Consider the following 27,496-nt stretch of genomic DNA (forward strand, 5'->3'; position numbering starts at 1 on the left):
TCTTCTTGGATATTTTGGAGTAGATTAGATTAAATTCCGTATTACAACAGTTAATGTAAAATACTCACCCCCTTTGTGAACCTCATTGTCAATCCCATTAAGAAAAGTTTGTTGGGTTTCACGATTCGAAAGTTAAAAAGGAAATGGAACGAAACACAATGCTGAAAGACGAAGAAATTCTTCGAATTATAAAATCGTTTGTATTGGATAGAAAGTACGACATGGTGGCTCTTTTTCTTGACAATTTAGATGAAAAGAGGAAAGATAGTTTGATGCTGTTCGATGAGTACTGCCGTGCAATGATCGCATTTTACCTCGAAAAAAGGGAGTTCGAGAAAGTTTACCATATCATCGAGGTATGAAATTCTCTTGAGTGTAAATATATTTAACTGATTGGAAAATGTGTGCTACATAGTAATATAATTCTATTTTTTGTTCGCCAGAATGGTCATTTCATAAATTCTGAAGATTTGATCGAGATTTGGGACCAAGCTCACTACAGGGAACGAGAGGAGAACATACACAGACCCTTAAACTCGCTGATGAGGTTCAGGATCCGCAAAAAGTATGTATATTGTTGATCCACTTCAAAGATATTTTGTCACGGTAATATGTCATTGTTAAATTTTTTCTGGTTTTGGATAATCTTTTCATCATCAATGAGCATACTTTATTTTATGTGACGTTTTACAGTACTTGATATATGCATTTTTTATTTTCAGGTTTCCGCCACCAAGAAACATTTGTCCATCCGGAGAGAGACCCCAGCACAAGTTGCCAGAGAGAGCAAGGGAAACTCTGAAGGAATGGTTCAGTCGGCATGAAAGCAATCCCTACCCATCCAAACAGCAGAGAGAAGAACTGTGTGAAGAAACCGGGCTCACAGATTATCAGGTTGTAACTCGCTATATGAACTTACTAAATTGCAATTTTGTCAGAATTTGCTGAAACCTTTATAGCTTGATACATTTCAGTTAATTTGACTCAAAAATACAGAATTATGTCAGAAGCTACCATTGCATATCATTTGGGATGAATAACTTTTTTTCTGATTTCCAAAGGTGAAAACATGGTTTTCCAATGCCAGACGCAAAGTCAAACACAGATCTCATGGAGGGAAAACACAAATGGGAGACAGCAAGGCTGATCAGAAAATGTCCCTGCCAATGGCCAACAAACCACAGCTGTACCTCAGGCCTAACATTGCTGCAGCAGTTGACAATGGTTTGTTACACATAGTATATAGTTCATTTCATTTGATGAAATATTTCTGCTTTCTGCCTTTTAAAAGTGAGGGTTTTTTGTATAAACTGTAATTGTATTATTTTCCATAGCTAAGTTTCCGTAGATTGATAGAACATGCTATTTTGCAACAGTTGAAATATGAAAAGAAAAAAATATAATGCAATGCTTTCAAATCATATTTTAATTGCTCTTTGTATGACCGCACACCATAAATAATTGGACAGTTTGCTTGTGTATTTGTACACGTTTTTAAATCTGTTGTGTACATAATGTATACCAATTATTTTGCAGAAAAATGGAGCAGCGATTGGAGTATGACACATCCTCTACAGAGTTTACAAGAATGGCAGAAGAAAGCCTTTGGGAGCCCCATTACCTCCCCTTCATGTAATTATCAGGAGCAAAGTTCACCGTATGATGCAAAGTGTTGGTCGTCTGATGAATACCAAATGCAGTTCTTTAAAGGCGAGGGATCTTTATTTAAATAAAAAAATTATATATATAAAGATGTAAATTTGCCCTCACTTTAATGAAAACCAGCAGTGCAAGGAAACTTCTTCCTCGCCTTGGATCTACACTATTCAAATAGATTTACAAGCTTAGCTCCTATTGCACTATAATTTAAGATTATGCTAACCTATGCAAGAGAGAGCTAAAATTTGATTCAACTATAGTTGTGCTATAAACACTTCCTAGGTTTAATTCTTCCTAGGTTTAATTGATCAATTTTTAACATACATGTACATATAAATGAAAGGACTACCTCTGTGTAAATCTTGGTAGTGGTTATAAATTTTCTTGTCTTTTATAACAACCTTATCTTCATTATAAAAAAAAATATCTCATCATTCAAGCAAATAAATGTCTGAGATTATAGTGTATCATAACCTGGCCATTCTCCAATCTATAGATGCTGGTTATTCTGTAAGCAATGCAGCATGTGTGACTGAACCTTGTTACTATGGTGATGCTTTCAGTCAACCTTTGACATTTCAATTGCCAGTTGCAAACCCGTTTTGCAGACAATGTCTTCAGAGGTACTTATAATGATCTTTAAAACTGTATGTTCTTATAAGAAAAGAATTTCAAATAATTGAATGTTGTATCGTTTCAAGGATAAATACTGCATAGAGTTATAAATGAATTAGTTTGCAATTGTTGTAATTTAATTGGAATGTGGTTTAAGCTCATCTGACCAACAGATTACTAGTAATTAATCACGTGATCTTATGTGTGACGGGCTTCAGTTTTTTTAAAAGAATGGCCAAGCTCGCTTCTAGGAATTGGGGGGGGGGGGGGGGGGGGGAGAGAATGGGGAGAATAACAATTATTCTTAGGGTGGACTGTTCATACCTTCCTCGAGAATTGTAACCAATAGATAGACAGTAATACATATACTATCCTAATAATACAATCTTCCTATTACATGTGTATATGGTTAATTAGTCAATTTCTGTAAAGTCCATTTTTGCTCGCCAAAAAATCCCTAATTTTTTGCAAGCAAGTGTAGTTACAATTTGATTCTTTACAAGAGAGGTATAAATTCAGTATATGTATGCATTTTATTGTAGTCGAGATTCTTATGAAGCAAACTTTCGCTGCCAATACAATAGAAATCAAATTCAGGTAAGACTAAAAAATTTGCAACGGTTTTTTAGCTATAAAAAAAAATGATTTAAAAAATATGGAAAAATCATGTCAAATGTTAACTTTGCTTTAAGATAAAATCCAAATAAGATTATATATGTGAGATTTTGATGCTGATTTGTCAGCGTATTTTGCAGCATGGTGACACAGAGGCAGCTTTGATGTTGCTGGATCTTCAGCGACCCCTGATCACTGGAGAAATGTCTTCCCATCACATGAACTAAGCCCCAACAGGTGCTTTGGACGATGTTGTCAGCATTAATTCTACCTTTACTTTATATTCTATGATTCTTGATGGAAATCAGCCAATTTTTGTTATAAAATCATGTAATCTAATTGAATGCAACAAATATGCTGGGCATGTACTAGCTGATCTCTTTTTATGTGTACATAATTTTTTTTTTTTTTTTTAAAGAATGCTCTTTTGTTTTTGTGTCCGTGTACGACAACACTTTTTTCTGCATGTTGCAAGACCCTTAAACAAGAATGTGATCATTATTTATTCATAATTTATTTATAAATTAATTATTTAAAGTTAATATTTATTTCAATTAGATATTCTTGATACTGTTTTTAAACTGAAATAAAGAATATTTCACCTACAAAAGCTAGTTTGCATTTGAGTTCATTAATTATAAGAAAAAGGCGACAAGTAAAGATAGGCTAGACCGAGTGGCAGCATTTTACTTTAATACTGGAAGCTCTGTAACCAATGGATATCCATCAAGCACTGCATGCGAGACATAAAATGATAAAATGATAAGCAGTTTATAAATGCAGGGTTACAAAAAACTTGTTGGCGTTACTGTTACTTCATAAATATCTTTTAGTAAAATGGAGAAAACCCCTTAATATACTTCACCAATGCTAACATTGCACAGATCTGGACATTAATTTTGTTATCAAGTAGCAACTATTATACATTTACATCTATATTACAAAACTTTTAAAAATTATGCATGATAATAAAATACTGTAGAAGCAGAAATATTTGTTGGCAGTATAAACCAACGAAATTATATCCATGACGAATTTTTAACCAAAGTATTAATGAATGCGCAGAGATTACTTAATGACAAAATTAAATGCCAACGGAATTTTTATTCGTTCAAAACCCAACAAAAATATGTGCTTCTACAGTAATTACATTTTCATTCTGGTTTCTTCCAAAATTTTGAATTTTTTTAACCTTGGTTCAATCTGAAAAGGAGGGCATTTTATTAGTCTTTGTCGGTAGAATTTTAAGTTTTTCAACAATGCCTTAATACGTCTCTGCTTGACAGTCAACAACCAAAATGAAGGTCACCAGGACTGTTCAAGATCACAGCAGCTTTTTTTCTAGCTCTATGTATCCACTATGATCTTGCACAATTAATACACTAGCTTAGCAATACCAGCACATAATTCATTTAGAGTATTCAATAGGACTGGGATATCTAACCTACAGGTAGCAGCTAGGGTAGCTGCTATGATCTTGAATGCAGCTTAAGGCAAATGGGTGTTCTCTCCATGTTCAAAGATTTGTTGACATCAAATTCATCAATCCAATATCTAAAGGAAGGGATCACATGTTTTCTTGTACAATTTTTCCTGCTTTTGTGATGCAATCACACTCTTCCCAATACAAGAACAATAACTTGATTTCACATTTTATTATCAATTCTTAGTTATAATAAATGTGCAATTCCTTCACGAATTGCTTCAATTTCTATTAAACAAGCACTACCAAACAGTTGGAGATATGCTGATGGTATCTAACTCGAGATAAATACATCCAAGAAAACTTCCGTTATAACTAACAGTAACTAAATCTACACAATATGAGAGGCTGAGATTATGATCCTTTAAAATACATGTAATCAAAACAATGCAAACCATATCAAATGCATTGCAGCTTAATAGTTTCATTATTCTATTATTTTGTTTTCAATACCAGATTATAATATGTATAGATTTGTAAAAACATTATGGCCACAGATAGTCTTCCCTTCTGAAAGAGAATATTCTTGAAAGAAAAAAAAAACACGGTTAAACAAAAGAATGAGTATTAAATAATATAAAATACCAAATTAAAATTAAATTAGACCTTTCCTTCTCAAAATAAAAATATAATGCATTGCATAAGAATAAAAAAAAAAGTCATGTTAAGACAACCTTTTTTCATTTCAACCTCCCATCCCCAACACCCCAATATTGATTTTCAGTCTTGGTGAATTTTTAACAATAAAATTATACAATAAAAAATTACTTGGGTGGCCAAAAACAAAGCCAAAACATCTTAAAGTCATAATTTCTCATGAACCAATATCAATCATAAGATTTATGAATATGTCCAATAGATTGCAATGTGTCAAGTTGGTAAGTCTTTTTTTGGGGGGGGGGGGAGGGGGGGGGGGCTGAAAGGGATTGGTTCTAAAGATAAAAAAAGAAGGTTGCCTCACAATAATTAATATAATCATTATTATTTATTTCCTCTTAATTCATATTTTGTGAAAATATTATGATACAAAGTCCTTAGGGTGATTTCAATTGTTACAAGACCATGTTGCAATTATGAAAAATAACTAAAAATATTTATAAAGACTTAAAAAATAGCCTTAAAATAGGAAAATTTATAAATATGATTCATTCTGACAATAACAAGTAAAATTTTATAGAATTTGAAACTCTTTTGGAAAACTTGTAAATTCTTTTTAGAAAACATGCACATTCTCTACAATATATTAGTTGAGTACAGATAGGACTTCTCACACAAACAACACTTACAGATCTACAACTTTAACGCAGGCAAGAAAAGAAATTAACATCAAAAGTGATATGTGAAACCTATGTGGCTCAATTGCGTCATCAACAATATTGCAACTCTGACGTTGAATGATGGACTATTTGAGGATTCCTGAGAGAGTGACTAGATGTTACAGCAGTAGACAAAAAATAGACAACACACAACAGAGCTAAAAAAAACAACTGTATATTTAATATATACAAATGATCTTACAGAATGAACACGATGCACTATACCACAAAAAAAAAAAAAACAACTCATACATAATTCAAATGTATAAACCTAGAAACAATATAAAATATAAAACCACAAGCAGATACAATAAATACTCTAAATCACGTTACAAACACATTTCAGCGTGATTAAAAACAACCACAATATCAGCATGACCTATTGACTCTGAATGCAGCAGCCAATCATATTGCACAAAACACTGACATCTTGGGACAATTTAAGTGACCACTACTGTGTAAGGTTGTTACCACCAATGAAATATCACAGACCCGCAGTAAAGAGATTTTCCTTTTAAATATGGCAACTAGAAGAATTTTTAGTTAGTCTAGAATTCTTGAATTCTATATTAGAAAATAAAGTTTGTTATTGTATACAGAGAGTTTATCATCCTTGTCTTCAGAATACTTTACATTATTCAACTGAATCTTCCACATGTTTTATAAGCATCAGACAAATCTGGGAGTCCTGTCCTTGTTTAACTTTGGGGTTTTGTTTTTGGTCTCGCTGGATTTCCTATCATCTGGAGAATTCCTTCTTCCTCTTCCACTGCCCGCAGATAGCCTCCTCTCACTACTAGGTTTTTCCCGATCTGTACCACACTTTTCTTTGTCGGACATTTGTTGTGCTTCTTCCAGTAGTTTGGAAGCAGCTGATCTTCGTCTTCCACATGTAGCACATGAGTAGTTATGAGACTCAGCTGTAGCTAAGGCACCAGGAGACTTTCTTGATGGAGATGTCTTTTTCTTTTTGCATGTTTCATCAGTTGTACCTGTAGCTTCAACTGGTTTCTTTGGGTCCTGTGATGGTCCAGTTTTGCGCGTGCTTGCTGCAGACCTAGGTCCACCTCTGTTTGGTTGAATTGCGGCTTTTCCCATGACTATTCCACTAGGACCTTTTGGAGGCCTTTGACTGTCTCTTGCTGGTTTGGAAGACTGTAATTTTGGACCCGTTTTAGTTCTGCTTACAGCAGGATTGGTAGAGATTTTACTGGGACCTTCTTTCGACTTGATGCCAATTTGCAGTGACTTTTTGTTCAGTTCAGTTTCACTATCTGTGTCCATTCTAGGTATTCCTTCAAAACTGGCACTCATGATTCTAGCACCAGTGCTCTCTGCTTCCTCTTCCATAAAACTGGTTTCTGGTAAGCTTTGTCGAAAGCAAGGGGGAGCTGACGTCTGTCTCTTTTGAGAGTCTCTTAGATTTGGCACACTTTGTGAAAATGAATTCAGTGGCGTGTATGACACTCCAGTGTTGCGCACTACATTGGATCTGCCTGGTCTCACTGGCACATTGCCAGCTAGAATGGAATTGGCATTCAAGGAAGACAGAGAATGGGAGTAGTAGTTGTGTCCTCGAGGAAGAACAGGAGATAAACTTGACAGAAGCAAGGCAGACGAACCGATGGAGGATTTGAATGGCTCCTGTGGGGATTTAGGAGAGGTTTCCTCAACCCCTGAGTCAGGACTTAGACAATCTGTAGAAGATGCCTTTTTAACTGATTCGTCTTTATCTGTTGCTGAAATGCCATCCTTATCCCTTAAAAGTAGATTATTGACAATATCGCCTTCACTGGAGGAGGATGACAGGCTTTTTGGTTTGTTTTCTGGGGGTTTCAGTTGGTTTTTGCTTTTATCCTCCTCTTGATCAAAAGAAATACTTGACTTCTGGAATTCAATTTCTTTGGTTGTGGCAATAGAGGTTGCAATCTGACTTGATGATTCAATTAGACTCTTAACAACTCCACTATGGTAATCTTCTGAAATAATTTCATCTGCTTGGACAGCTTGATCACCATCAGCTGAAGAACAGGATTTTGATTGGTCTTTTAGCTCAACTATGGGTTTGGGCTCCAACACTGACACTGGTTGGCTGTCTGTGAATGACAATGGAGCTTCTTCCTTAGAGGATGCAGTACTTAAAGATACATTATCCCGACTTGGAGAATTTTCTTCCATTTGTCCAACAATATCATCTTGTGACACCAAATGAGATTCCTTTATTGTTTTCTCTTGATCTTCAGTAATTTCTTCACTCACTGTGATTTCAGTCTCTATTGGTTTTTGTCTACTTAAAGCAGGCCTCTGTACCTGTGGTGAGGACCAAGGACTGGTCAGTGAGGACACTCCTGAGGAAACTGAGGAGGAGTCAGAATCCTCAGGAAGAGCAAAGGATACTTTGGTTTGTCTTGTTATTGGTGGAGTCATTTTCTGAATGGGAAATTCTGTGTTGCTGACTGTTGGATAGGAAGCTGACATTTTTTTCGTATTTTCTGTAGAAGTACTTTCTGATGTAGGAATTTCATTCTCATCTTGTTGATCTGAAGGGATCTGTTCCTGTTCCTCTTCTTGAGTTAGTACTTCAGAATCACCTCTTTCTTTAACAATTCTACTGCCTCTCTGATTTTCATTTTTGTTTCCAACAGAGATATTTTTGGCAGATTCAAATGACACATCATTGCTTTCATCTGATAGGGATTTGAATCCTTTTGAAACATGTGGCTTTTCTTTAATTTCTGACAAGGATGCCTGCCTGGGAAGTTTGGGAGATTTTTGGAGAACGTTTCTTATGGAAGACAGCGACAAACTGTCGGAGGAAGACTGGCGTTGTAAAGGTGGAGAGGTTTTTGATTTCTTCTCTTTCACTGAATCGGATTTGTCTGTTTTGGTGCTTGAAGGAAAGTTAGCTTTAAGTCCTTTGGCAGTGGCAATGACAAAAGACTGTAAGGAGGGCCCTATGGATTTGAGGTTTTGAAGGGCACTTGTTCGGAATTTGGACTTGTCTGAGGACTTGAGTGGGTAACACATCTGAGGCTGGGACTCGGTGATAGGACTGCTCTCTACTATAGTAATGGAGGGCACCAGCATTTTCTTAGCAGACTCCGGACTCAGGGCTAGATCTTGTGGGGGACATGGCTTCATGATGATAGGCCGGGTAACTTTCTGAATCTCCTCTTTGATTGGTAAGCTCTGAAGGCGATACTGTCTGGCTAAGCGCTCTATTCCTGAAACACCAAAATTGCATTAAACAAGAAAATCTTTTAATTTCAATGAGTAGAATTACTGTCTATCAAAAATTATTTTGTTATAATACTATTGCTTTTAAGAAAATTGAGAAAAAAATCTACATGCAAAAAATACACATCTATTATATAAGATCATGCAAATTCATACTAAATCCAAAATTCTACCATTTTTTTTTTTATTACGAAGAAGAATCAAATCTTAAGGATATCATTTATTATTGTCACAAGTTTCTTAAGTGATCAGTTGAACAGCCTTGGGGACTAGTGTGCACTGATAAATTCATAATGCAAGCAAACTTTTTAGGGAATGAAAGAGAAATACAGAAGCTGATTTGGACACAAATAACTCCCTGAAAATCCAGTTATGAATTAAAAATTACCTGCATTCTGAATTAACTTTCTTATTTTGCAGTGCCGTTTTAATGCATGAACAAGCAGCTTTTTGAAGAAAATAATCATTTCTTAAAAATACATTTTAAAAATAAAACTGCTTGTAATTAACTATGAATTCTTCTGAAAAATCCACAAATTAAATGAAAGCTAGCAAGCAAACACAATGTCTTCATTGACTTGATTTTTTTAGTTATGATATTCCCTCTAGCAGCCGTAACCTTGACCTTCAAATTTAAGATTTTGTTAACTGCCTGCTACTATCTTGCTTCAAATGAAATATAACAGGAAAATACCAGTAGTTGTTTTAAAAAGAAGAAAAGCCTATAACCGGTAGTCAAAAATGCATTAAACCTCGATTATTTTTGTGAAAGGTAAGGAATAGGACTTCAATAGGACAGGAGCTATACCTTTCATAACATGACAATAACAATACTACTGTTTACTGATCTTCACTGTGCACCGACAACATAAGTAAGAAAATGATTGAACAGGATACAAGACGGAAAAATTGACAGCATGGAACAACTTGAAATTCTAATGAACAATACTTCTATGCTAACAAAAATAACCTACTAAGATAGATATGTATTGACTAAGTATCTCAATTTCATAGAATTTACATTACATTTCTAGTTACTAGTCCTACTCAAAGTATATTACCGGTATTTAGTGTTTCATACAACACAAAGCTCACCTTAGCGAAGAACAATATGTACATGTATTTGGAATGTACATTTAATTTGTTAAATAGTGAACATTAAGGCCGGCCGGAATACTAGTGTTCTAACAAACTTGGATGTAGTGAATGAAAGCAAGGAAATACACATATAATAAAATGAATAGAAATTTTATTTTAAGTCGCACAGAAGGAAGAAAAGTAAATTTAATTTGCAACAATTAGAACCCCTTTCATAATATTAAAATATTCATTCTATTTTTTTGTGAGGAAATGAAGTATTGCTATATGAATTCCATAATAAAATCTTTTGGTATGATGAGTTGAAAAAGGTTTGAATTCATGACAATGACTTATTTTAATATAAAGTTACTCTTACTTTCATGATAATCTGGTATGTTCCGTACAAATCTTTCAAGCTAATCTTGTGCAACATTAGAGAGAATCTATTGACATTAATTGGCAGACAAACTTTGATCAAGATTTATGTAATTTGAATATATATTCTAAATAAAATTAGCAAACTAATAAAAAGGGGGAACTGGGGTTTTTTTCTCTTAAAATTCTGCTTTTGAAAAATAAAAAAGAACACAGCATGACACACAAAGGTTCAACAGAGGTCAGGGGTCAACAGGCTAGACAAGGCTTCAAGATTCAGTGCCAACTAAACATGCTTCATTACCTGTGTGCCATTAATACCAGCCAAAAGTGGTGTCTCCTACAATATTACGTGGTACTAGTATTCAGTGAATCAATAAACAAATCTAATCTCTACATCAAAATGATACCGCAAATCTTAACTATATACTTGTGTACAGTACTCTGCTTGACTAATTCATCAAGTTACTCCACACACCATGCAGTCATTATAAATCAAGTCCACAAAAAGTCCATTAACTTTGCCTTTTTTTTTTTAAACCCATGCAAATATAATTTTATCAATGTAAGACACATGCATGTAGATAACTGCATGCAGAGAGTATATAATTATATAAGTATGGTAACCCCTGGATACAGTGTGGCTGGACTTCAGGAAGAACTGGTTAACCCGAACACCTGTAGATAATGGAGCCAAACCAACAAAGGCGTGAGGAGAACTGAGCTTTGGGGCTAATGACCCTCCCCAGATTTAGAACTATAAATAAATAAACAAGAGAAAACTGTCTAAAACAGATATTTTCTGGGAAGGATGGTCTGTGTTATAATATAGAGAGCTTAAATTGTAAAATTCATGGCAACTTGTTCAATTGTTTTTCTGTATTTCAATCAGTTCTCTCACAAGATTTTTTATTTTTTAAATGAAATTAATTACAATACATAAGATTTGTTCAATGAATATGAAGTTGGGAGGAATCAACTGCCACAAATGCCCAGTTCAGTTGAAGAGTGAGATGGGGTGGATCAAACCATTAGAACGGGTGACTTACATTTACACGTAGCCCAGGAAATCAATGTGGACTGGAATTCAAGATGCAAAATAAAACCACATTGTTATTAGTCATCACAAAACAGTTAATTACACAGATATCTACAGCACTTTAACATATCACATTTTGAGTCAATTAAACATGTATTGTGCACTTTACATTTCTTCCTTTTCAAATGAATACACAAAATTTCAAAGCAATCAAAGAAAATAAAACACAAATAAATATAAACTTAGTCATTGTTAGAGTCAGAGACTCCGAGCTTAGTAAAAAGTGATTAATTCTTGATCACTGTTATTTGACCCAAAAATCAAGGGATTAGAGCTGCATCATATCCTGATTTTCTTTAATGATACCAAAATACTTGACATATTTATTTCTGATCAAAAAGTTCATAATTAAAGATATTCATATGAGATTCAGAAGAAATCAATTAGCATGCTTGTCCTTGCTTTCTGGGTCTGATAATTAGTATGGCATTAGCATTGTCTTCAGAATAAGCTGGAACAAAATAATTCATTAATAGCAGTTAATTTTCCTTACCCTCTGCTTTAGTTGAAGATTCCAACACATGCATAAAGTCACAATTAAAATACTTATGTTTTCTGTCCTGTCTTTTTGCTCTTGTTGTATCATATACATGTACTGTGAAATCATTTACATTTGTGGGGGTCAATTTTCATGGATTGTGGGTTTTATGCTTATCATAGGTATATAATTTTGTGGAGGTTTCAGTTTCAGTAAGAAAGATAACTCTTTCTAAATTTATTTTCTTTGAGGATGTAAATTCATGGGGGAGGGCTACCCATGAATACCATGAAAATTGAGCCACCATGAATTCTACTGATTCCACAGTATTACATGTTTGAATCAGCTGTTTTTAATAATTCAAAGCACGTTTTAATTAAGTAATTAAATTTACCAGTACTGATCTGAATAAATATATGAGCATGTTAATTAAAGCAACCCACAAATTTCAATCCCAAGCACTTTCAATGTTTGACCTTAGATCTAATCTTGTTTATGTATATCCAACATCTGTAGCCCTATAGCTCCTGATAAGCTGCTTATCTAGGAATTAGAGTTGCCCCACGTACAATGAAATTAAGAAATACACCAATATGTATATACATGTATATGTGTTTTACTGTCATTTAGGATACACCATACATATACACAAGCATTTGATGTACATGCAGAATACATTTAAAGTAAAACTCAATGTAGGTATATACTTTAGTGTGTTTTCTAACATGCTTTCAAAGCACTATAATAGTCCTGCCATAACAAGATTTTGATTTACATTAGGTATCTACATGTAAATATATGTAAATATATACATTTATCCCTAAACCATTCATCTGTCTATGTACCATCCACTAAATAACAACTTTGATACATGCAATAATTCATCATGCAGCTTGTTACCTAATATTTAAAAGAACCATGCATGACATCCACACGATCTGCAGATCAAGGGAGAGAAATGAGAATCAGGGGAAATCACTCCATCTAACATCAACTCAGGAAAGTGAAAGCACACAAATAAGCTATGGTGACTACACTACCTTTGCAAGTTGTTGAGGAAACAGAATTTGCATGCTGGGAAGAGAAAGATTCGTCGGGAAGATTTAAATCCGTGAAGTCATCGTCGAAGTCTACATCGGCATTATCATCTGAAAGGGTCACTGATACAACTCAAGGCCATGCAAACATCAAGGCAAAGGTTGCATAAAAAGAAATAAACATGAAATTCTAGCAAGCATGCTTTGGCATTTGGATTTAAACAAAAGTCATTTTTAAAATCAGTAAAATATGAATGAGAGAAATGCAAGAAATCCAATTTTAAAGTTTATAACATTTTAAACACTTCAGACAAAGGAACAATATCTGTATACATTATTTCAAAGCACTACTCTCAAGAGAGACTTATAGATACATGGGTAAAATATCTGGCAATATACAGTACACACACAGCAACTGGAGACAGTCCACTCTACACAAACACTAAGCATGCAGGTAACAAATCACGACTGGATTTCCTGATCAAGGATAGAGAAAATTCACACACCAGAGGATTCACTCCACACAGGACTAAGCAGACAGAGAGAGCTCAAACAGGACAGATACGTACAAAGTTTCACAACTTATCCATGAAGCAATGTTCAAGATGTATGCATAATGCAATTTGTTTATTTTAACCCCCAGAATCAGATGAATAAATGCATGCTCTCTGAAGATTTTCTAGCCACACATAAACATAAAAGGCCCCCCCCCCCCAAATTTCTGTGAAATATTATCAAATAAGACAGAATTTTAGGGCTATGTAAATGTTAAACTAAGAGTCCTACGAGTTTTGACAGTTATTTGAACTATGTTATGTACAGTGTACATGTTAATGACTAACAAGAATTCAATTAATTTTTTAAAATTCTGTTTAGTGCTAAATCATTACGCCAACAGAACATATTACATGAAAAATTTTGAAATTGCATACTAAATGAATTACTTTTTAAAATAAGAAAGAAAATACAAAAGAATTTATTTTAAAAAAATTAGGTACACAAATAGTATTGTAAAGTTCACCATCCACCTGGACAATTTACATGAATACATTCAGAGTGACACATGAGGAGTTTGAGACAGTAACGAGAACATGAGACAGTGCCACAGACAGACATGTGTTCAAGCTACATGGCTATACTGTGAGGTTAGTGTTCGTTACCCTCGGACACAGCTGGGGGTGAGGAGCTTTTCTTGTCTGTGCTACCCGGTAAAACATAGTCCCTGTCAGAAGTCTGCTGGAATAGAAAGAGCCCATGTGGCATCAACTACATACATCCAGTGGTGGTGAAAGGTTCAACCATTTTCTGGTACTAGAGTTTCTTCTATTTATTGTCAGGGCCATTTTTGTCCTATGCATAACATATCATTTTTTCTGAAGATGTTGATGAGGTTCTCAATGAGATTTTAAGTACAAGTTAGCTTGGAAATCTTTCTCAAAGAAAATTAAGTGCACCATATAATGTACTTTTAAATGTGTAATGTGCAGTTAAATTGGTACAGAAGTGCCATTAAACAGAGCTATCAGAGCTCAGGCTACATTATACATAAATGTACATCATAATATTGCTTGATAAAAAATTTTCCACAGCAAAACAAACACTATAAAATGTCTACCTATGGAAATCACTTTAAGTTTCTTTTATTCATCTCTCAATCAGAAAATGAACAAAATATATATATATAAAAAAAAAAACGCTGAAATTTAATTAATGAATATCTAAGGATAGCATGATAGTCAAATACAGAAAAGAACTTCTCCATTTTACAACTAGAGTAAAAGAACTAATTTGAGAAGAAATATTGATAAATATCGCAGCTAAGCTCACCATTTCTACTAAATATACTTGCAAATTCAATAGCACTATAATCAAATCTAAATATGGATAGAACTGAAAAACCAAGGGACACAACTCCCAAAAGCTGTCTGAGATCTGTAATATGTATACATCTGGAATGTGAAGGATTGTACTGCAAGCACTAATCTCAACACACTTTACCTTTTTTTTTAACCATATAAGATAATCTAAAAATAATTACACTGCTTACTACCATGAATTCGTATGAACATACACTGTAATTTCAGTACAAGAAATATCACAGAATTGAATTTAGAAAGATAAATAATTTTACAATGCAATAATAAAACTTTTTGAATATCTTTGGAAACAAATTATTTGTATTAGTTATAAAACACTAGGTATAAAATGAAGTTTAGACAAACCAACTCCTTTCACATACCTTGGATTTGCCATCATCTGAGAAATTCAACAGGTCCCCTTCCTCAGTGCTGTAAGATAAGAGAGCACTTAACACTACAGAAACTAAATTTGTTGAATAGTTTCAACAAGACTTAGAAACACATTTAAGTTTATATTTCTGTCAAACTTATTATTTTTTGCTCAGACATCACAAGACTCCCAATACCTAGATCTAGTTTTGGTGCTTTTTTCTTTGGTTCCTTCTAGATCTGCAAGCAAAAAAAAGCATATAATAGAGTAAATAAAAAAAACTTTTAAATGATGAGATTTTAGAAGTTCCCTTGAAATTCTAATGAACATTGACCTATTGACCTAAGGATGAAGTGAATGGCTTCCAAAAGGATCCCTAGGACTCAATCACCTGACTTACCTGCTTCCTTCTCGTGGCGATTCTGTCCATTCACTGACAACTGTTCCACTGGCGTCTCTCCAGGTATCAACTCATACTCTGTCTCGGGACCAAAGATCTCCTGTACAAATACAGCAAGATAAACATTAAAAGTGTGCCCTGCTTTGTCCTATTTTAGACTTTGTAAGACATTTTCTTTGAAAATTTTTCTGCAGTATTAGGTACATGTATCTCACCTCCCCCTCCACCCAGAACAAATTTCTTACTCTAGCAAAATAAATACACATAATTTATGAATATACATAATACTATAGCAGCAAAACTGCAGAGAAATGATAAGCCCACCTTGACATTAATGATCAAAAGCTCCACAGTCCGAGTTTGATGAGGCGTGTCAACCAGTGAAGCCAGGCTGCCTGTTCCCTCTCTAAAAGAGGACAAAAATATATCAATGATTTTTATAAAAAAAGTAACTAACATGGTTATATCTTTGAAACTGATTACACAGTGTTGATATTTGACTGATCCAAACAGACTATAAGCTACTCACAAAGGCCTAAGAAGTGTCGGTCCGAACACAATACCAAGGTTACTGGCCGTCATTTGATTTGAACTGCTGTATGATGCAATCCTGAAGAAAACAAAAACAATTCAAGGATCAAGAATCAATCCTCTACCACACAGTAAGCTACTATTGAAGGTAGGATAAAAGGGAAATAACTCTTTTCAGAGCAACAAAGTTTACCTGGACAAATGATGTATTAGCATTGCACATGTTTTGAAATTGGAATAAGGAAGTTGTGAAGCCAGGTCTCCAAGCTTGTTCACTGTGTCTTCTTCATTCAACACATTTCCCATGTTATCCTGCATTAAAATAACATTGAGAAATTGGTAGTCAAAATTTGAGACATGCATACTATTCAATGAAGAACTGAAAACAAAAATGCTCATACCTTTGCAACTTGTATAAAACTGGAATACAGCTTAAAGCTAAGAAGAGGTTCAGGCAGCTGAGGAAAAGAAAAAACTCACATTACTATCACACAGCCATCAATCAATTTCAAAAATCACTCACAAAGCAGCTCAATAAAAGTACAGTTATTTTACCTGTCTAAGGTAGAGTTTCAGAACATTAGATATGACATTAGGATGCTCATCATCTAAGTTCACAGAGTCTGGGTCCTTTTCAAACTTGGAACATAGGGACTCCACCTTACTCTTCACTCCCGACATTCTGTAGATACCCTTTAAATCCAGAGAATAAACTGACTTCACCCTATCTAGCTTAAACCTGATGGACTCAGTTCATCCATGTGTACATTAATAAGATAGTATGTCAAACACCAAAATAAATAGTTAACATTATTAAAACAAAAAACACCCAAAAAAGAACTTAAAATTGCTTCACAAAATTTGGGTTTCTTTTTCAATTTTCTGAACAGACATTCTATTATAAGACAGTGTGATGTGTTATTCTTCTGTAAGCTTACTTTGATCATGATGCCCCGTTTTTCTATTTCTGTCAGACATTTTGTCACAATAGAAGGGATGGCGGATCGACTTTTCTCCACCTGCTCCTGGAAATCTACACCAAATGTTGTGTTTCGTCGCTTGTTCTGCCTCTGCAATATCAGGTTAAATATTGCATTTCACATACCAAATTTGTACTGTTTTATAAGAATTACAGTTAAAGGAACACACCTGTAAAACTGTCAAGCTTAACCAATTGATTGAATACAGTTCTACTGACGTGTTATCATGTCTCACCTTCAGTAAAGCTTGCAGATCCACTTCTGTAGAGGGTAAACCTAGCAAAACAGCTTCACCTGCAACAAACAAATCAACACAATACCTGTAAACTCCATATTCAATCCAACTATATAAGTCTAAGTACGTGTATAAACATCTTGTATCTAACCATAATTATTACTCTTCATCGATATATGTCAATTTGGTTTATAATCATTCTGAAGTATTCAGTATTCACACAAATAAAATATCTACCCTCAGCTTCTTCCAGGTCATCAAGAGAGCCTGCTTTGACGAAGGGTTTCCGCCCACTCTGGTGGGGACTACTGCTGGGGGAAGACTCCACAGAGCGACTGCTCCCACTGTCCGACTCACTCACCAGAGTTGTCCCCCATGCTTTCACTCTATATCGGTCTGAATCAGAAAAACAAACCTCCACTGGTAATTTTCAAGTAGATAATACTTAGAAAACAGAAAAGAAAATGTAGATTTTTTTTGAACAGAAAAGTAAATGGCATTTTCAAAAAATCTGTTTCTTATTCTTTTAACTCGATGAACTAGGTTACAAAATATACCATTTCTACCCATGAGTGGAGATTCATCCTGTAACTGGAGATCATTGGATGATCCAGTCGACTGCCCACTTGTTTTCCTCTGTGACTCTCTGAAACAAAAATAATCAATTGTCCAGTTCCTCGTAATTTTCACACAAAATATTCACCAATACCCTATAACCAATAATACATAACGTACAAAAAGGATATAACTGTGTGTGTACCTTGAGGAAATAAATGGTTCGAACACAAAGGCATCCTCTTTCATTGGTATGTTGGTGGGGGACATGGAGACACTGCGAACAAAGGCGCCGAACTGAGAGCCAGGCTGGTACTTCTGACTGGCCTCACACAGGGACTGGTACTGGACAGAGATCGGGGCCGTCAGGGTGTGCAGGAGGTCAAAATACTCCACCGTAACCTACGGAACACAACACATTTTACTTAGTGTCCCTCCCAGAGTCAACTATTAATTGGTTATAGGGATATTCATTAAAATATGGTACTACAATGTTCCAATTTATTGTAACAGTTTTCACTCACTGATTTTATAACTTGGTCACACAACAGAATCTGTTCTCTGATCTTGGATAAAAGTTCCCCCTGCAAAATAACACATAATCAATCCGTAATAATATTCAAGTAATAACACATGCATTACTAAAATAAAAGTGAAGCCTTGTCAAACTGTAAAATCTTGCTTCTAAGGTGTACCTTAGTTTTGGCCAGTTCCTGTTGTTTGGAGTTGGCTTCTGCCACACAGGCTTTGTATGTTGTCTCCGCTTCAGCTGCCTACCAATCAAAACACTTACAACTTAAAACATTGGCTATTTTCCCAAGACCACCTAGACAACCCAATTCATGTATTTCTGTCCACCTTTCCACAACATGAAACATGGGTACTGATTTATGTAAAATGACTCATTTATCAATTCCTTTTATATCATGCACAGTAATACTGTACACAGGGAAATATTCGCCCCCATTTTATTTTCCCCCTTTCGTCCTCATTGCCAGCTGGCAAATTCAATAATGGGCAAATGCCAATGTCTCATATTATCTTTCTTTAAACACAACTGTGTCTGGGCGAATTCAAGACGGGGCGAAACTGTTTACAAGTGTAAAAGGGCGAAAATTTCACAAGGCGAAAATAACCCCGAGTATATAGAGTAAGTTCGAAACCATATCTTAAATTAAGAAGCTCTTTCGGACTTTTCTCCCTTCCCACCTTATGCATGGCATCCTCCTCCAGCTTTTTGCGCTTGTCCATCTTACTGAGGACACTGCTGCTGTTGCTCTTGTCAAGCATGTCGGACTCGACCTTGGAGGACTGTTCCCGCGCCTTCTCGTACTCCTGCTTTCGCATCATGTACATGGACTGGGACTTCCTTAAACTGTTCACTGCTTCTTGCTGTAAAAGAGATAAAATTACTGCACAGTTTCAAAAGTACAATACACTCAAAAATTGAAATCAAGGATATTCATGATTGCCAACCATGATATATGTTCATCATTTAATGATCTAAACAAATTAACGAATACAGTAAAACACCATTTCAGGGAACACCTACTATAATAAAATCACACTTTTAGCTACATAATCTTTATTCCTTGTCCCTCTAACAGACAATATATGAATTTGTCTGATGAAAAGAATCACATTCATAGAGAATTGTTCATGAATTTATTTGATAAAACATTTAATAAGAATCGTTCCTGATACTGCTTTATAACTGTGTTTTACTGTATCTGGTACAAGTGCCTACCATTTTCTTGACTTCTTTGACCCATGTGTCCTTCACAGACCGTCTCATTTTGTCATGTTCAGACCTCCTTGTGGTCAGAGGCTGCAACATTCAGACACAAATTGAAAACAATACAAACAAAAGAATGATACTCTAAATAACCCCCCCCCCCCCCCAAAAAAAATAGATTTCTTAAAGTAGTCCGAGTATCTCACTACGTCATAATACGGATTTTACAATATTGGTTCGACTTTTACAAAGCCTTTTTATACCCGGTATTGATTTTGCTCTACATCGCTGTTGTAAACAATGGCAATAATAAGCAATTAGAACAGTAATATATGTATTATTTGAGATATAGAAATGATTACTGTTGAGAAACTCGATTCTGTTAAAGTAAAATGAAAAACGAAGTTTCTGATTAACCAGGATCTCAGGTATGCTTATATCTTCTTTGTTTTGACCCCCCCCCTCCCCCCGAATTTTTCTTTTTCTTTTACTAAAACCGGTTTAAATTTAGAGACAGAAGCTATTTCGAATTTAATCAATCGTCAATTAATTAATGTTTAAATGATATCTAACATTGTTGACAGATCTAAGCAGAAAACTGTAGCAAAACATGATTTTTACGAATTTTTTTGTCAGGGTCTACTTGGTTTAGAGCTTATAGCGTGAAAAGTAATCCGTCAACATATAATTTATTTTACCAAATCTTTTTTCTAAGATGTCAATCTATAGAATAAACACCATGAATTTAAGTTTGAGTCCATAAAATAGTAAAAAAATTACCAAACGGGATACTAGCATTGCATTTTTTGTATTCTATTTTGATACATCAGGTCCATAAAGCGTACTTACTTACAAAAATTTGCGCAAAATTATTGATGAGATATAGCTTAAATAAATATTTATACTCTATTTTGTATGTTCAGTTCTAATTTTCCCAAAATTGGTAATTATTTTTAGGAAAAACGGACGTCTGTCAAATTTCATAATTGTCAATAATTTTCACAAGGGGGTAAACCCGTCTGAGAGGTGATAACAAACAAACTAGCATGTAAACATACATATTTTCTTTTGTATATGTATTGCAAGAATGTATATTTATCATATAAAGCTAAGCATTTAATGATTGAGCCCATTTAGTGCCGAGTATAGGACTACCTTAAACAAATAAAGGGCTCTTATTTCTCCAAGTTAAAAGAAAAATATCTCGAGTAGCTTTAGAGCTTGTAGAAACATACTAAATAATATCCGGAAGGCTCTCAATTGCTTTTACTTCCTTCTCCCAATCAAAGCTACTGAAACTACTTGAATATATAGTACATACATGTACATGTAGTTCCAATTCTTGATGCACAGATTTGGGGAAGGGGGGGGGTGTTAAAGTTGTTCCATTTGGAAAAAAATTTCTAGATCTGTGCATGTGCATTATGGCTGTAGTGTCACCTACCTCCACAAACTTGGTGGACTGTATGAGTGTCTGTGTGGCTTGACATGTTGAGGCATACTCAATATCCTACAAAATAAACCAGTTACACGCTATAGAGGTTTGTTCATGCTCAATGAAATTCATTTTAAACCCAAAACTTTGGTGTCAAATTGGTTTAAATCTTTTCCTCTTTCATTAAATGCATAACTTAACACTTGCACATATTTAATTAAGAAGAAACTTGACTTTCATTTCAGAATTAGAGAAAAAATGGATTCAGTTTTGAAGAGTCTTAAAGTTTTTTTAAAATGGCATTAAAAACATAGAAACATAATTCTTTTATGTTTCATTGACTTGAGCTTACTTGTGAGATCGCTGTACAAAACACAGACTGCAGAGGCAAAAAACCCTGAAAAAAAATCATCACATGTATTAAAATAGAAACAAAACATCCACCAAATTTTGAGTTTCCTCAACATCCCCAAGGTCGCATCACAAGCTACAGAAATTCAATGTTACATTTCAATCATGCTTTCAATAGAAAGACTGGTCTACAATTACCTCCTCTGAGAGGACAGGGAGCATATTGTTTGCTAGTCTGAGGACATTCTTGGTGTAATCAGCCTCTGAAAATCAATTCAAATCAAAAACATAAATTGCATTATCCCAATACTGGAATTGGATCAAGTTCTTTTGACACATCAATATTGTACTACAAGCCAGCAAACATCATATAACGACAGCAGCCAATATCACACACAGAAGATAAAAACTGACTTGAACAGCAATGCATGGCTTAAAAAAATTTCTTTAAAAAAAATATGAAATACCTTACACAGTTATTCTTCACTATCCTTGTTTTGTCCGATGCACTCAACTTACCTAGTTGTGTCTTTTTCTCTATATATGTAGTGATCTCTTTCATGTACTTGGACCACGCCTTAGCCCTTTGCATGGCCAAGTCCACCCCAGCTTGCAATCTTAGCAAAATGGAATCAATCTCTTCAGGATTCATAGCTGTAAGATACCAAAAGAAATATCACTCCTGCATGTACCATTGGGCTAGCATACAAAGTATTCAGTTTTTTCTGTGTAAAACACTTCAACAATGCAAGTTCGCAAGCAGGATACTTTTTCCCTCCCTCTCAGCAAAGACATTTTTAAAAAAGTCTGCAGGATGAGAATAGCTGCAGCTTTTTCGTGATGGAGTACTTCCCTGTTAAATTGCTTTTGCATCAGCCAGCACTTTTGATGATAGATGAAGCAGACAATGGATTCATTAGCTAACATGCCACTATCACAATTACATACAAAGTAAAACTTGCCATATCATTACATTTCACTTAATGAAAAGGTCACCTCTACCTCTAGGGACTCTACTTAATAGGTCCTTTGATTGCGACAGTTGCCCGATTTCTGAATAAAACACTCAATATCAACCCAGTGCATGTTCAATTATTCCTGCATACGACAGGAGCCTTTGTGTAGCTGTCAAGAAGCTCCAGTGTATCAGATTTGTTCCTGCTTTACAGAGTTACTTACTGTCTTGAGTGGCTGGATCTGCAGCACACAATCCAGCATTCTTCTCTAATTTCAAAAGGTCTCCGTAAGACTGAGAATCAAAAAGAAGAAAAATATAAAGGACAATTTGACAGTCTCTACAACAAGCTACTAATTCTTTTCTTTAAATATACAGTGTTTGATCAGAAGTTGATTAAGCAGTCAATTCTCCAGGGATGTAAATAGATCTTGATGAAAAGTTCAACTGATGGAGAGTAAGTGGATCTATTGATGTTATAATTAGGATAGCATCTTGTTACATGCTACACAAGCTATTGTCTCTATAAACACCAGTTTATTAGACCACCTGGGTGTGTATTGTTGACACAACTTTTATTTTCTCTCCCCCTGCCCCATTCCTCACACCCACACCCTATGAAAGCTCTTACCTTGGTTTTGTCCACTTTCCCCTCTTTTGTAAGGGTTATGCTCCCTAGGTCCCCCATCAAATATTCTGACACACTGTAACAATTATCAGAGCATGCAACCCAATATTAAAGTACGATGGATTGACTTAGCATATTTCTACACATTTATTCGAAGATCAATAACCTGTATTTATAAAAAAATACAATGTACAGTTTCACAGCTGCTTGTTCAACCCACCTGCTGCTGAAAGCCAGGGCAAGTTGGTCAATTGCTTCACAAAAATTATGATCGGCTAAAGAGGCTGGGGATAAACCATAATCATGGGCTACAATAAAAAAATAATAAAAACTAAAACTTACATCATTTCTCATGAATTCAAAATAAAATACCTAAAAAAACAACTGTCATATATTTTTTTCTTAATTCAAAACGTGACTTTTCAATATGACTGTAGGTCTATTCATTTTTTTTTTTTTTATTTAACTAAATATAAACTTAACTCACAATACAAGGCACATACTTTTAATTTTACTGATAAGACCCGCAGATGCTGAGAATAGTTCCGAGGACTGCAGTGCAGGATATTTATGAAGAATATTCTTCAAAATGGCAAGGACCTCTCCGAGTCGGGAGTGGGACATAATCCGAAGATCCTCCCCAGATCCTGCAAAAAAAACATAAAGGCCCATCCATCTTGTTACTATCACAGGTGAGAACTTTAAGGATCCAATGCGTCACCTGAGCAGGTAAAACACGATTCCAGATAACAAGCAATAACACTGCAATTGGCTTAGGGATTGTTTTCCCAATGTTTTCCGTTATTTCTCTAGTTCAATCAATCACACAATTGTATTTGTTTGACGTACCATTTTGCTTCTCAACAGAAACTTGAAGAAAAACAAAGTCACCATGAATTTTTGTACAGATGGTTTGCAGATAAAAATAGTTTATCAATAGTTTTTATCTACTTTTTTTTCTCCCCTTCACTTGTATTTCATGATTACAGAGCTTTAGCTATGTAAATATTCAAACCTTGTGTAACTCTCATTATTTCCTTTTTATACACACACAACTCCACCAGCCAGAGCAAACAGCTTTTTGTCCAAAATTATGATCAAAATTCAAGATTATTACAAAAAAGCCTATGCAATTACATTTTATATTTTGTCATGTAAATATGCCATAAGTATCGTTAATGTGTCCGATTCCTCTGGGTTTCTATAGGAGATCATGTTCAGTGACATTCAATACAATTGTACACCTTGTTTGCATTCACCGGCTTTGTGGCTTTTCATGTGAAACCTTTTGAATTCAACTTAAACACTTTATAATCATTTAACATTAACAAGCCATAAATACAAAAGGAGAAGCATCAAGTAACCATCTATTAACATCTGTTAAGTTACACACCATTTAAAGTGACCTAAATTAGACAACATCTATTATCAAACTTCCAAATTAGAATTGACCTCAATTTCCATTTCTCATTTATTCCCAAATTTAAATCTCTTACATGGTATACAATTACTTATACTTTTTGTTTTCTGTCAAACTCAATGATTACTCTCAATAAGGGAGCATTCGGTTTTCAAAGAGGTTTTTTTTTCCTCAATTTAATTTACATAATTGTCTCTAATACAGCTTTACAGAGCTAAAAACTTCAAGGCCTCTTGAAGGCCTCCATCATGTCTACCATTTGTCCCAAACTTACATTGGTATTTTATGGAGAACATAAGTAAATATCTACCTATTTTACAACTTTCTTTCAAACAAGATACTGCCATAAAACTGGTATATTGCAGTTGCAAATCAATATTGGATTTGTTGGTTGATAAAAAAACAAATCATAAATTTTTTTTAAAAATAATTTTTTTTCATAAAGCCATAAAAATAAAATAAATCCCTGTAAAGTTTCAAGTCGCAAATTTTTCAACTTCCTTTTTGAGAGATCAATTTAAAATAAACGTATGTTTCTGAAGCTAAATTGACCTGATTTGCCTTACAGTACCTTACCTGAGAAATCTGTAAAGACGGTTTTGAGGTGAGACAGGCCATCAGAGAACAGCTTGACTTGCTGAGTGAGAGCCAATATATCATCTTGGTCCACAGGGCCAGCGCTGGCTTTCTGGTTATTGTTGAGATTTGTCAAGGACATGCTCTTGGTCATCTTCTGTTGTGATGGGCTGGGATGGGATGGGCTATCTGTGGCTCCCACAGGCACAACACCCTTCTGTGGTCCCTGTTCAATTCAAACGGGTACTTACAATAAACATCTAGGTAAAAAAAATCCATTCTTTAAACTTAAAACTTGATACTTTCATTTACACTAAAAGTACATTTTTAAAAAAATCTCTGCATGCACATTACACACCGAATTACCTTTCTGAATTGATACATAATCATACCTGTTCGATGCAGTATATTTTTTTTCTAACCTCCTTATATGAGGGTTAGAAAATCACATTTACGCAAACATTAACTTTTATGACTTCCATAAAGGTAAAACTTGTTAAGCAACTTTAAAATGTACATTTAAACCTCTCTTATCATTTTCACTTGATAAAAACAGTCGTTAAATTCATTACCCTCTAGGTCCATTTAAATGTGTCCATCGAGTTAAGCTTGTAAAACTAATGACCAATCTAACAACTTCACAATCACTTTTAGATATGGGGACTGTTGGGGCAGTAAAGCAGTGTTTGGACTTCACACAGAGTGGCCAATGCTGCAAGTGGGTCCTTTTACAACTGTTATCAGAGTAATCATCTAGTCACACTCTATGTGTCAGGCCTTACGTCTCTGATCAGCCAACTATGAAACTTCACAGAGCACTCTGCTCATTAAAATCACACTGAACCTCCATATCTCATTCTCCATTGCTATAACCAACATCAAATTAACCCAGCATTTCCTACAAACATCATTTGAAAGGTAAACATCTGTAAACCTGACATGTAATCAATACTTAGTATGTTTATTAGGCCATTACGAGCAGATTGGTCAAATTGAACAAGTCACATTTGCATGTCTATGAACTTGACTAAATTGTCTGTTTGCCCACAATAGAGATACGGTCATAAATAACTCCTTCAATGGGTTTAGTACAGGTGAGTAATTAGCTAAGTGTTCCTTTAGAAACACTTAAGGCAAGGCAAATTCACTTTCATATAGAGTTAAAAAAAAACTTCGCTGTGTTTTTCCTGATGTGGTAAGAAATGCGAATAAATTAGAAATAAGATCATGAAGATATAATTCCATTTTGTAAAAATATTTTTCTGATCAAGAAATGTACTTGTTTTGAGAATTTGTAAAAATTTTGTTCTCGAAAAAATATACAGGAAATAACTCATTAATATAAAGGATTTAGACTAGTACTTTTTTAATATTCATACTTTGACAATTGCAGTTTTCCTTCCCAGTATCAATACTAATGAGGAAAGGTGTTGGTAAATAGAAATACAATTTTATCTGTACTTCAAATGAACTTCTTAACATTGAAAAACATTCTGTTAAAAATAAACTCACCATATTTCTTTCTTTATAAAATAATTTAAAAAATGTAAGAAGTTTTTAAAAGTCATCTTGACCCTGGCATTTACATCTGACATTTACAACAAGAATATAAAATACAATTTTGAAATAACTCCACATAAAGACTTGTTAAGGTAAGTAATGGTGAGTTTTATACAACACTGAAGTAGATACGGTGTTCAGTACTGTCTCACTGATACTCAAGTGCCCCTCCCATTCTCTATAGCTATATAATATAATTGAGTACCAAAGAAATTTAGCCTACTAAAGATTAATAATGACTTCTGTATGTCTTCCAACATTCACTACCTTTGTCCCTATGTGCAGGTGGGATCCAAATATTTAAGCCTACATTTTTTATATAAATTTTGATGCAATCTCTGAACTCCAAGATCCGCCACCAAAACATAAACATCTCAAGTATGTTTCGAAGTTTAGTTCACACTAGCACCAATTTGATCTTTTCTAAGCGTATCAAGTTTATTTTCTTGGTATGTATTTGCAAAAGATTTTGTCAGGGTCACTTATATACCTTTTGTTCCACTACTTCGAGACTTGGTATTTTCTTGGCTGATGCTAATTCCTGACGTTCCACAGCGGACATCACGATAATGTCTTGTAATTTTCAGGATAAGCACCATAATTATGGAATATTTCCATTTCAATCACATTAAACAAGAGTTAAAACCGAACTCGGCATCACCAAACACAGAGTTCACAACTTTTGACAGAACTTCCAAAAGTTAAAGAAGTCGGCCATCATTCGACCGGAAATGAATTAGTCACGTGACCTTTGTAATACCTTTTTGAAAGGTAAAGGCCTTATTAGCTAACCTCTAGATTAGAAGGGGCTAATAAAACCACATTTTAAATTTTCTTTGTGTAACTCTATATGTAAAGACCATTGGTTACAAAGACTTATATTTATTATTATTAGTTACAAAATTTTGAACA

The 27,496-nt window shown here is 34.5% G+C and overlaps 2 protein-coding genes and 1 long non-coding RNA gene across 13 annotated transcripts; 2 read left to right on the forward strand and 1 right to left on the reverse strand.

Moving 5' to 3' along the window:
* Positions 1–1,733, forward strand: LOC105331399 (protein sine oculis). Its single transcript, XM_011433555.4, has 5 exons — positions 1–356; positions 444–565; positions 723–894; positions 1,062–1,224; positions 1,537–1,733. The coding sequence occupies exons 1-5, from the start codon at positions 144–146 to the stop codon at positions 1,731–1,733; spliced, it is 867 nt and encodes a 288-aa protein (XP_011431857.3). The 5' UTR covers positions 1–143.
* A 417-nt stretch (positions 1,734–2,150) lies between these two features.
* Positions 2,151–3,293, forward strand: LOC136270219 (uncharacterized). Its single transcript, XR_010707966.1, has 3 exons — positions 2,151–2,282; positions 2,817–2,871; positions 3,030–3,293. It is a non-coding gene; the product is annotated as an uncharacterized lncRNA (long non-coding RNA).
* A 1,236-nt stretch (positions 3,294–4,529) lies between these two features.
* LOC105331398 (rho GTPase-activating protein 45) lies at positions 4,530–27,326 on the reverse strand. 11 transcript variants are annotated; one of them, XM_034456693.2, is made up of 32 exons: positions 27,075–27,326; positions 25,025–25,250; positions 23,532–23,675; positions 23,249–23,336; positions 23,032–23,104; positions 22,625–22,694; positions 21,965–22,099; positions 21,644–21,708; positions 21,447–21,491; positions 21,104–21,169; positions 19,672–19,752; positions 19,134–19,316; positions 18,620–18,697; positions 18,449–18,508; positions 18,130–18,326; positions 17,927–18,015; positions 17,607–17,765; positions 17,370–17,428; positions 17,093–17,224; positions 16,710–16,847; positions 16,556–16,612; positions 16,348–16,466; positions 16,153–16,233; positions 15,948–16,029; positions 15,624–15,723; positions 15,420–15,462; positions 15,234–15,282; positions 14,155–14,230; positions 12,998–13,105; positions 11,430–11,460; positions 10,685–10,720; positions 8,808–8,912 (listed from the first exon to the last, which is right to left on the reverse strand). In XM_034456693.2, exons 1-30 carry the CDS (start codon positions 27,144–27,146, stop codon positions 11,432–11,434), a joined length of 2,904 nt encoding a protein of 967 aa, XP_034312584.2. In that variant the 5' UTR covers positions 27,147–27,326; the 3' UTR covers positions 8,808–8,912; positions 10,685–10,720; positions 11,430–11,431. The 11 variants fall into 11 exon arrangements, with proteins under 11 accessions (XP_034312576.2, XP_034312575.2, XP_034312574.2 ...); XM_034456690.2 differs by lacking the exon at positions 10,685–10,720 and adding an exon at positions 12,858–12,895; XM_034456692.2 differs by lacking the exon at positions 10,685–10,720 and having other exon boundaries at positions 8,771–8,912.
* Positions 27,327–27,496: the final 170 nt, after the last annotated feature.

Source organism: Magallana gigas, chromosome 7 (assembly GCF_963853765.1).
Source record: "Magallana gigas chromosome 7, xbMagGiga1.1, whole genome shotgun sequence".
Taxonomy (NCBI): Eukaryota; Metazoa; Mollusca; class Bivalvia; order Ostreida; family Ostreidae; genus Magallana; species Magallana gigas.

What these genes read in the sequence shown, in the direction of transcription:
- LOC105331399 (XM_011433555.4), top strand. Translation starts at nt 144, where the DNA reads ATGGAACGAAACACAATGCTGAAAGACGAAGAAATTCTTCGAATTATA. An exon ending in CCGGGCTCACAGATTATCAG is followed by an intron (nt 895 to 1,061) that starts GTTGTAACTCGC and finishes TGATTTCCAAAG; the next exon opens with GTGAAAACATGGTTTTCCAA. An exon ending in TGCTGCAGCAGTTGACAATG is followed by an intron (nt 1,225 to 1,536) that starts GTTTGTTACACA and finishes ATTATTTTGCAG; the next exon opens with AAAAATGGAGCAGCGATTGG.
- LOC105331398 (XM_034456683.2), bottom strand. Translation starts at nt 27,146, where the DNA reads ATGTCCGCTGTGGAACGTCAGGAATTAGCATCAGCCAAGAAAATACCA. An exon ending in GAACCATTTATTTCCTCAAG is followed by an intron (nt 18,016 to 18,129) that starts GTACACACACAG and finishes TTTTTGTTTCAG; the next exon opens with AGAGTCACAGAGGAAAACAA. An exon ending in TCGCCACGAGAAGGAAGCAG is followed by an intron (nt 15,463 to 15,623) that starts GTAAGTCAGGTG and finishes TTTTGCTTGCAG; the next exon opens with ATCTAGAAGGAACCAAAGAA.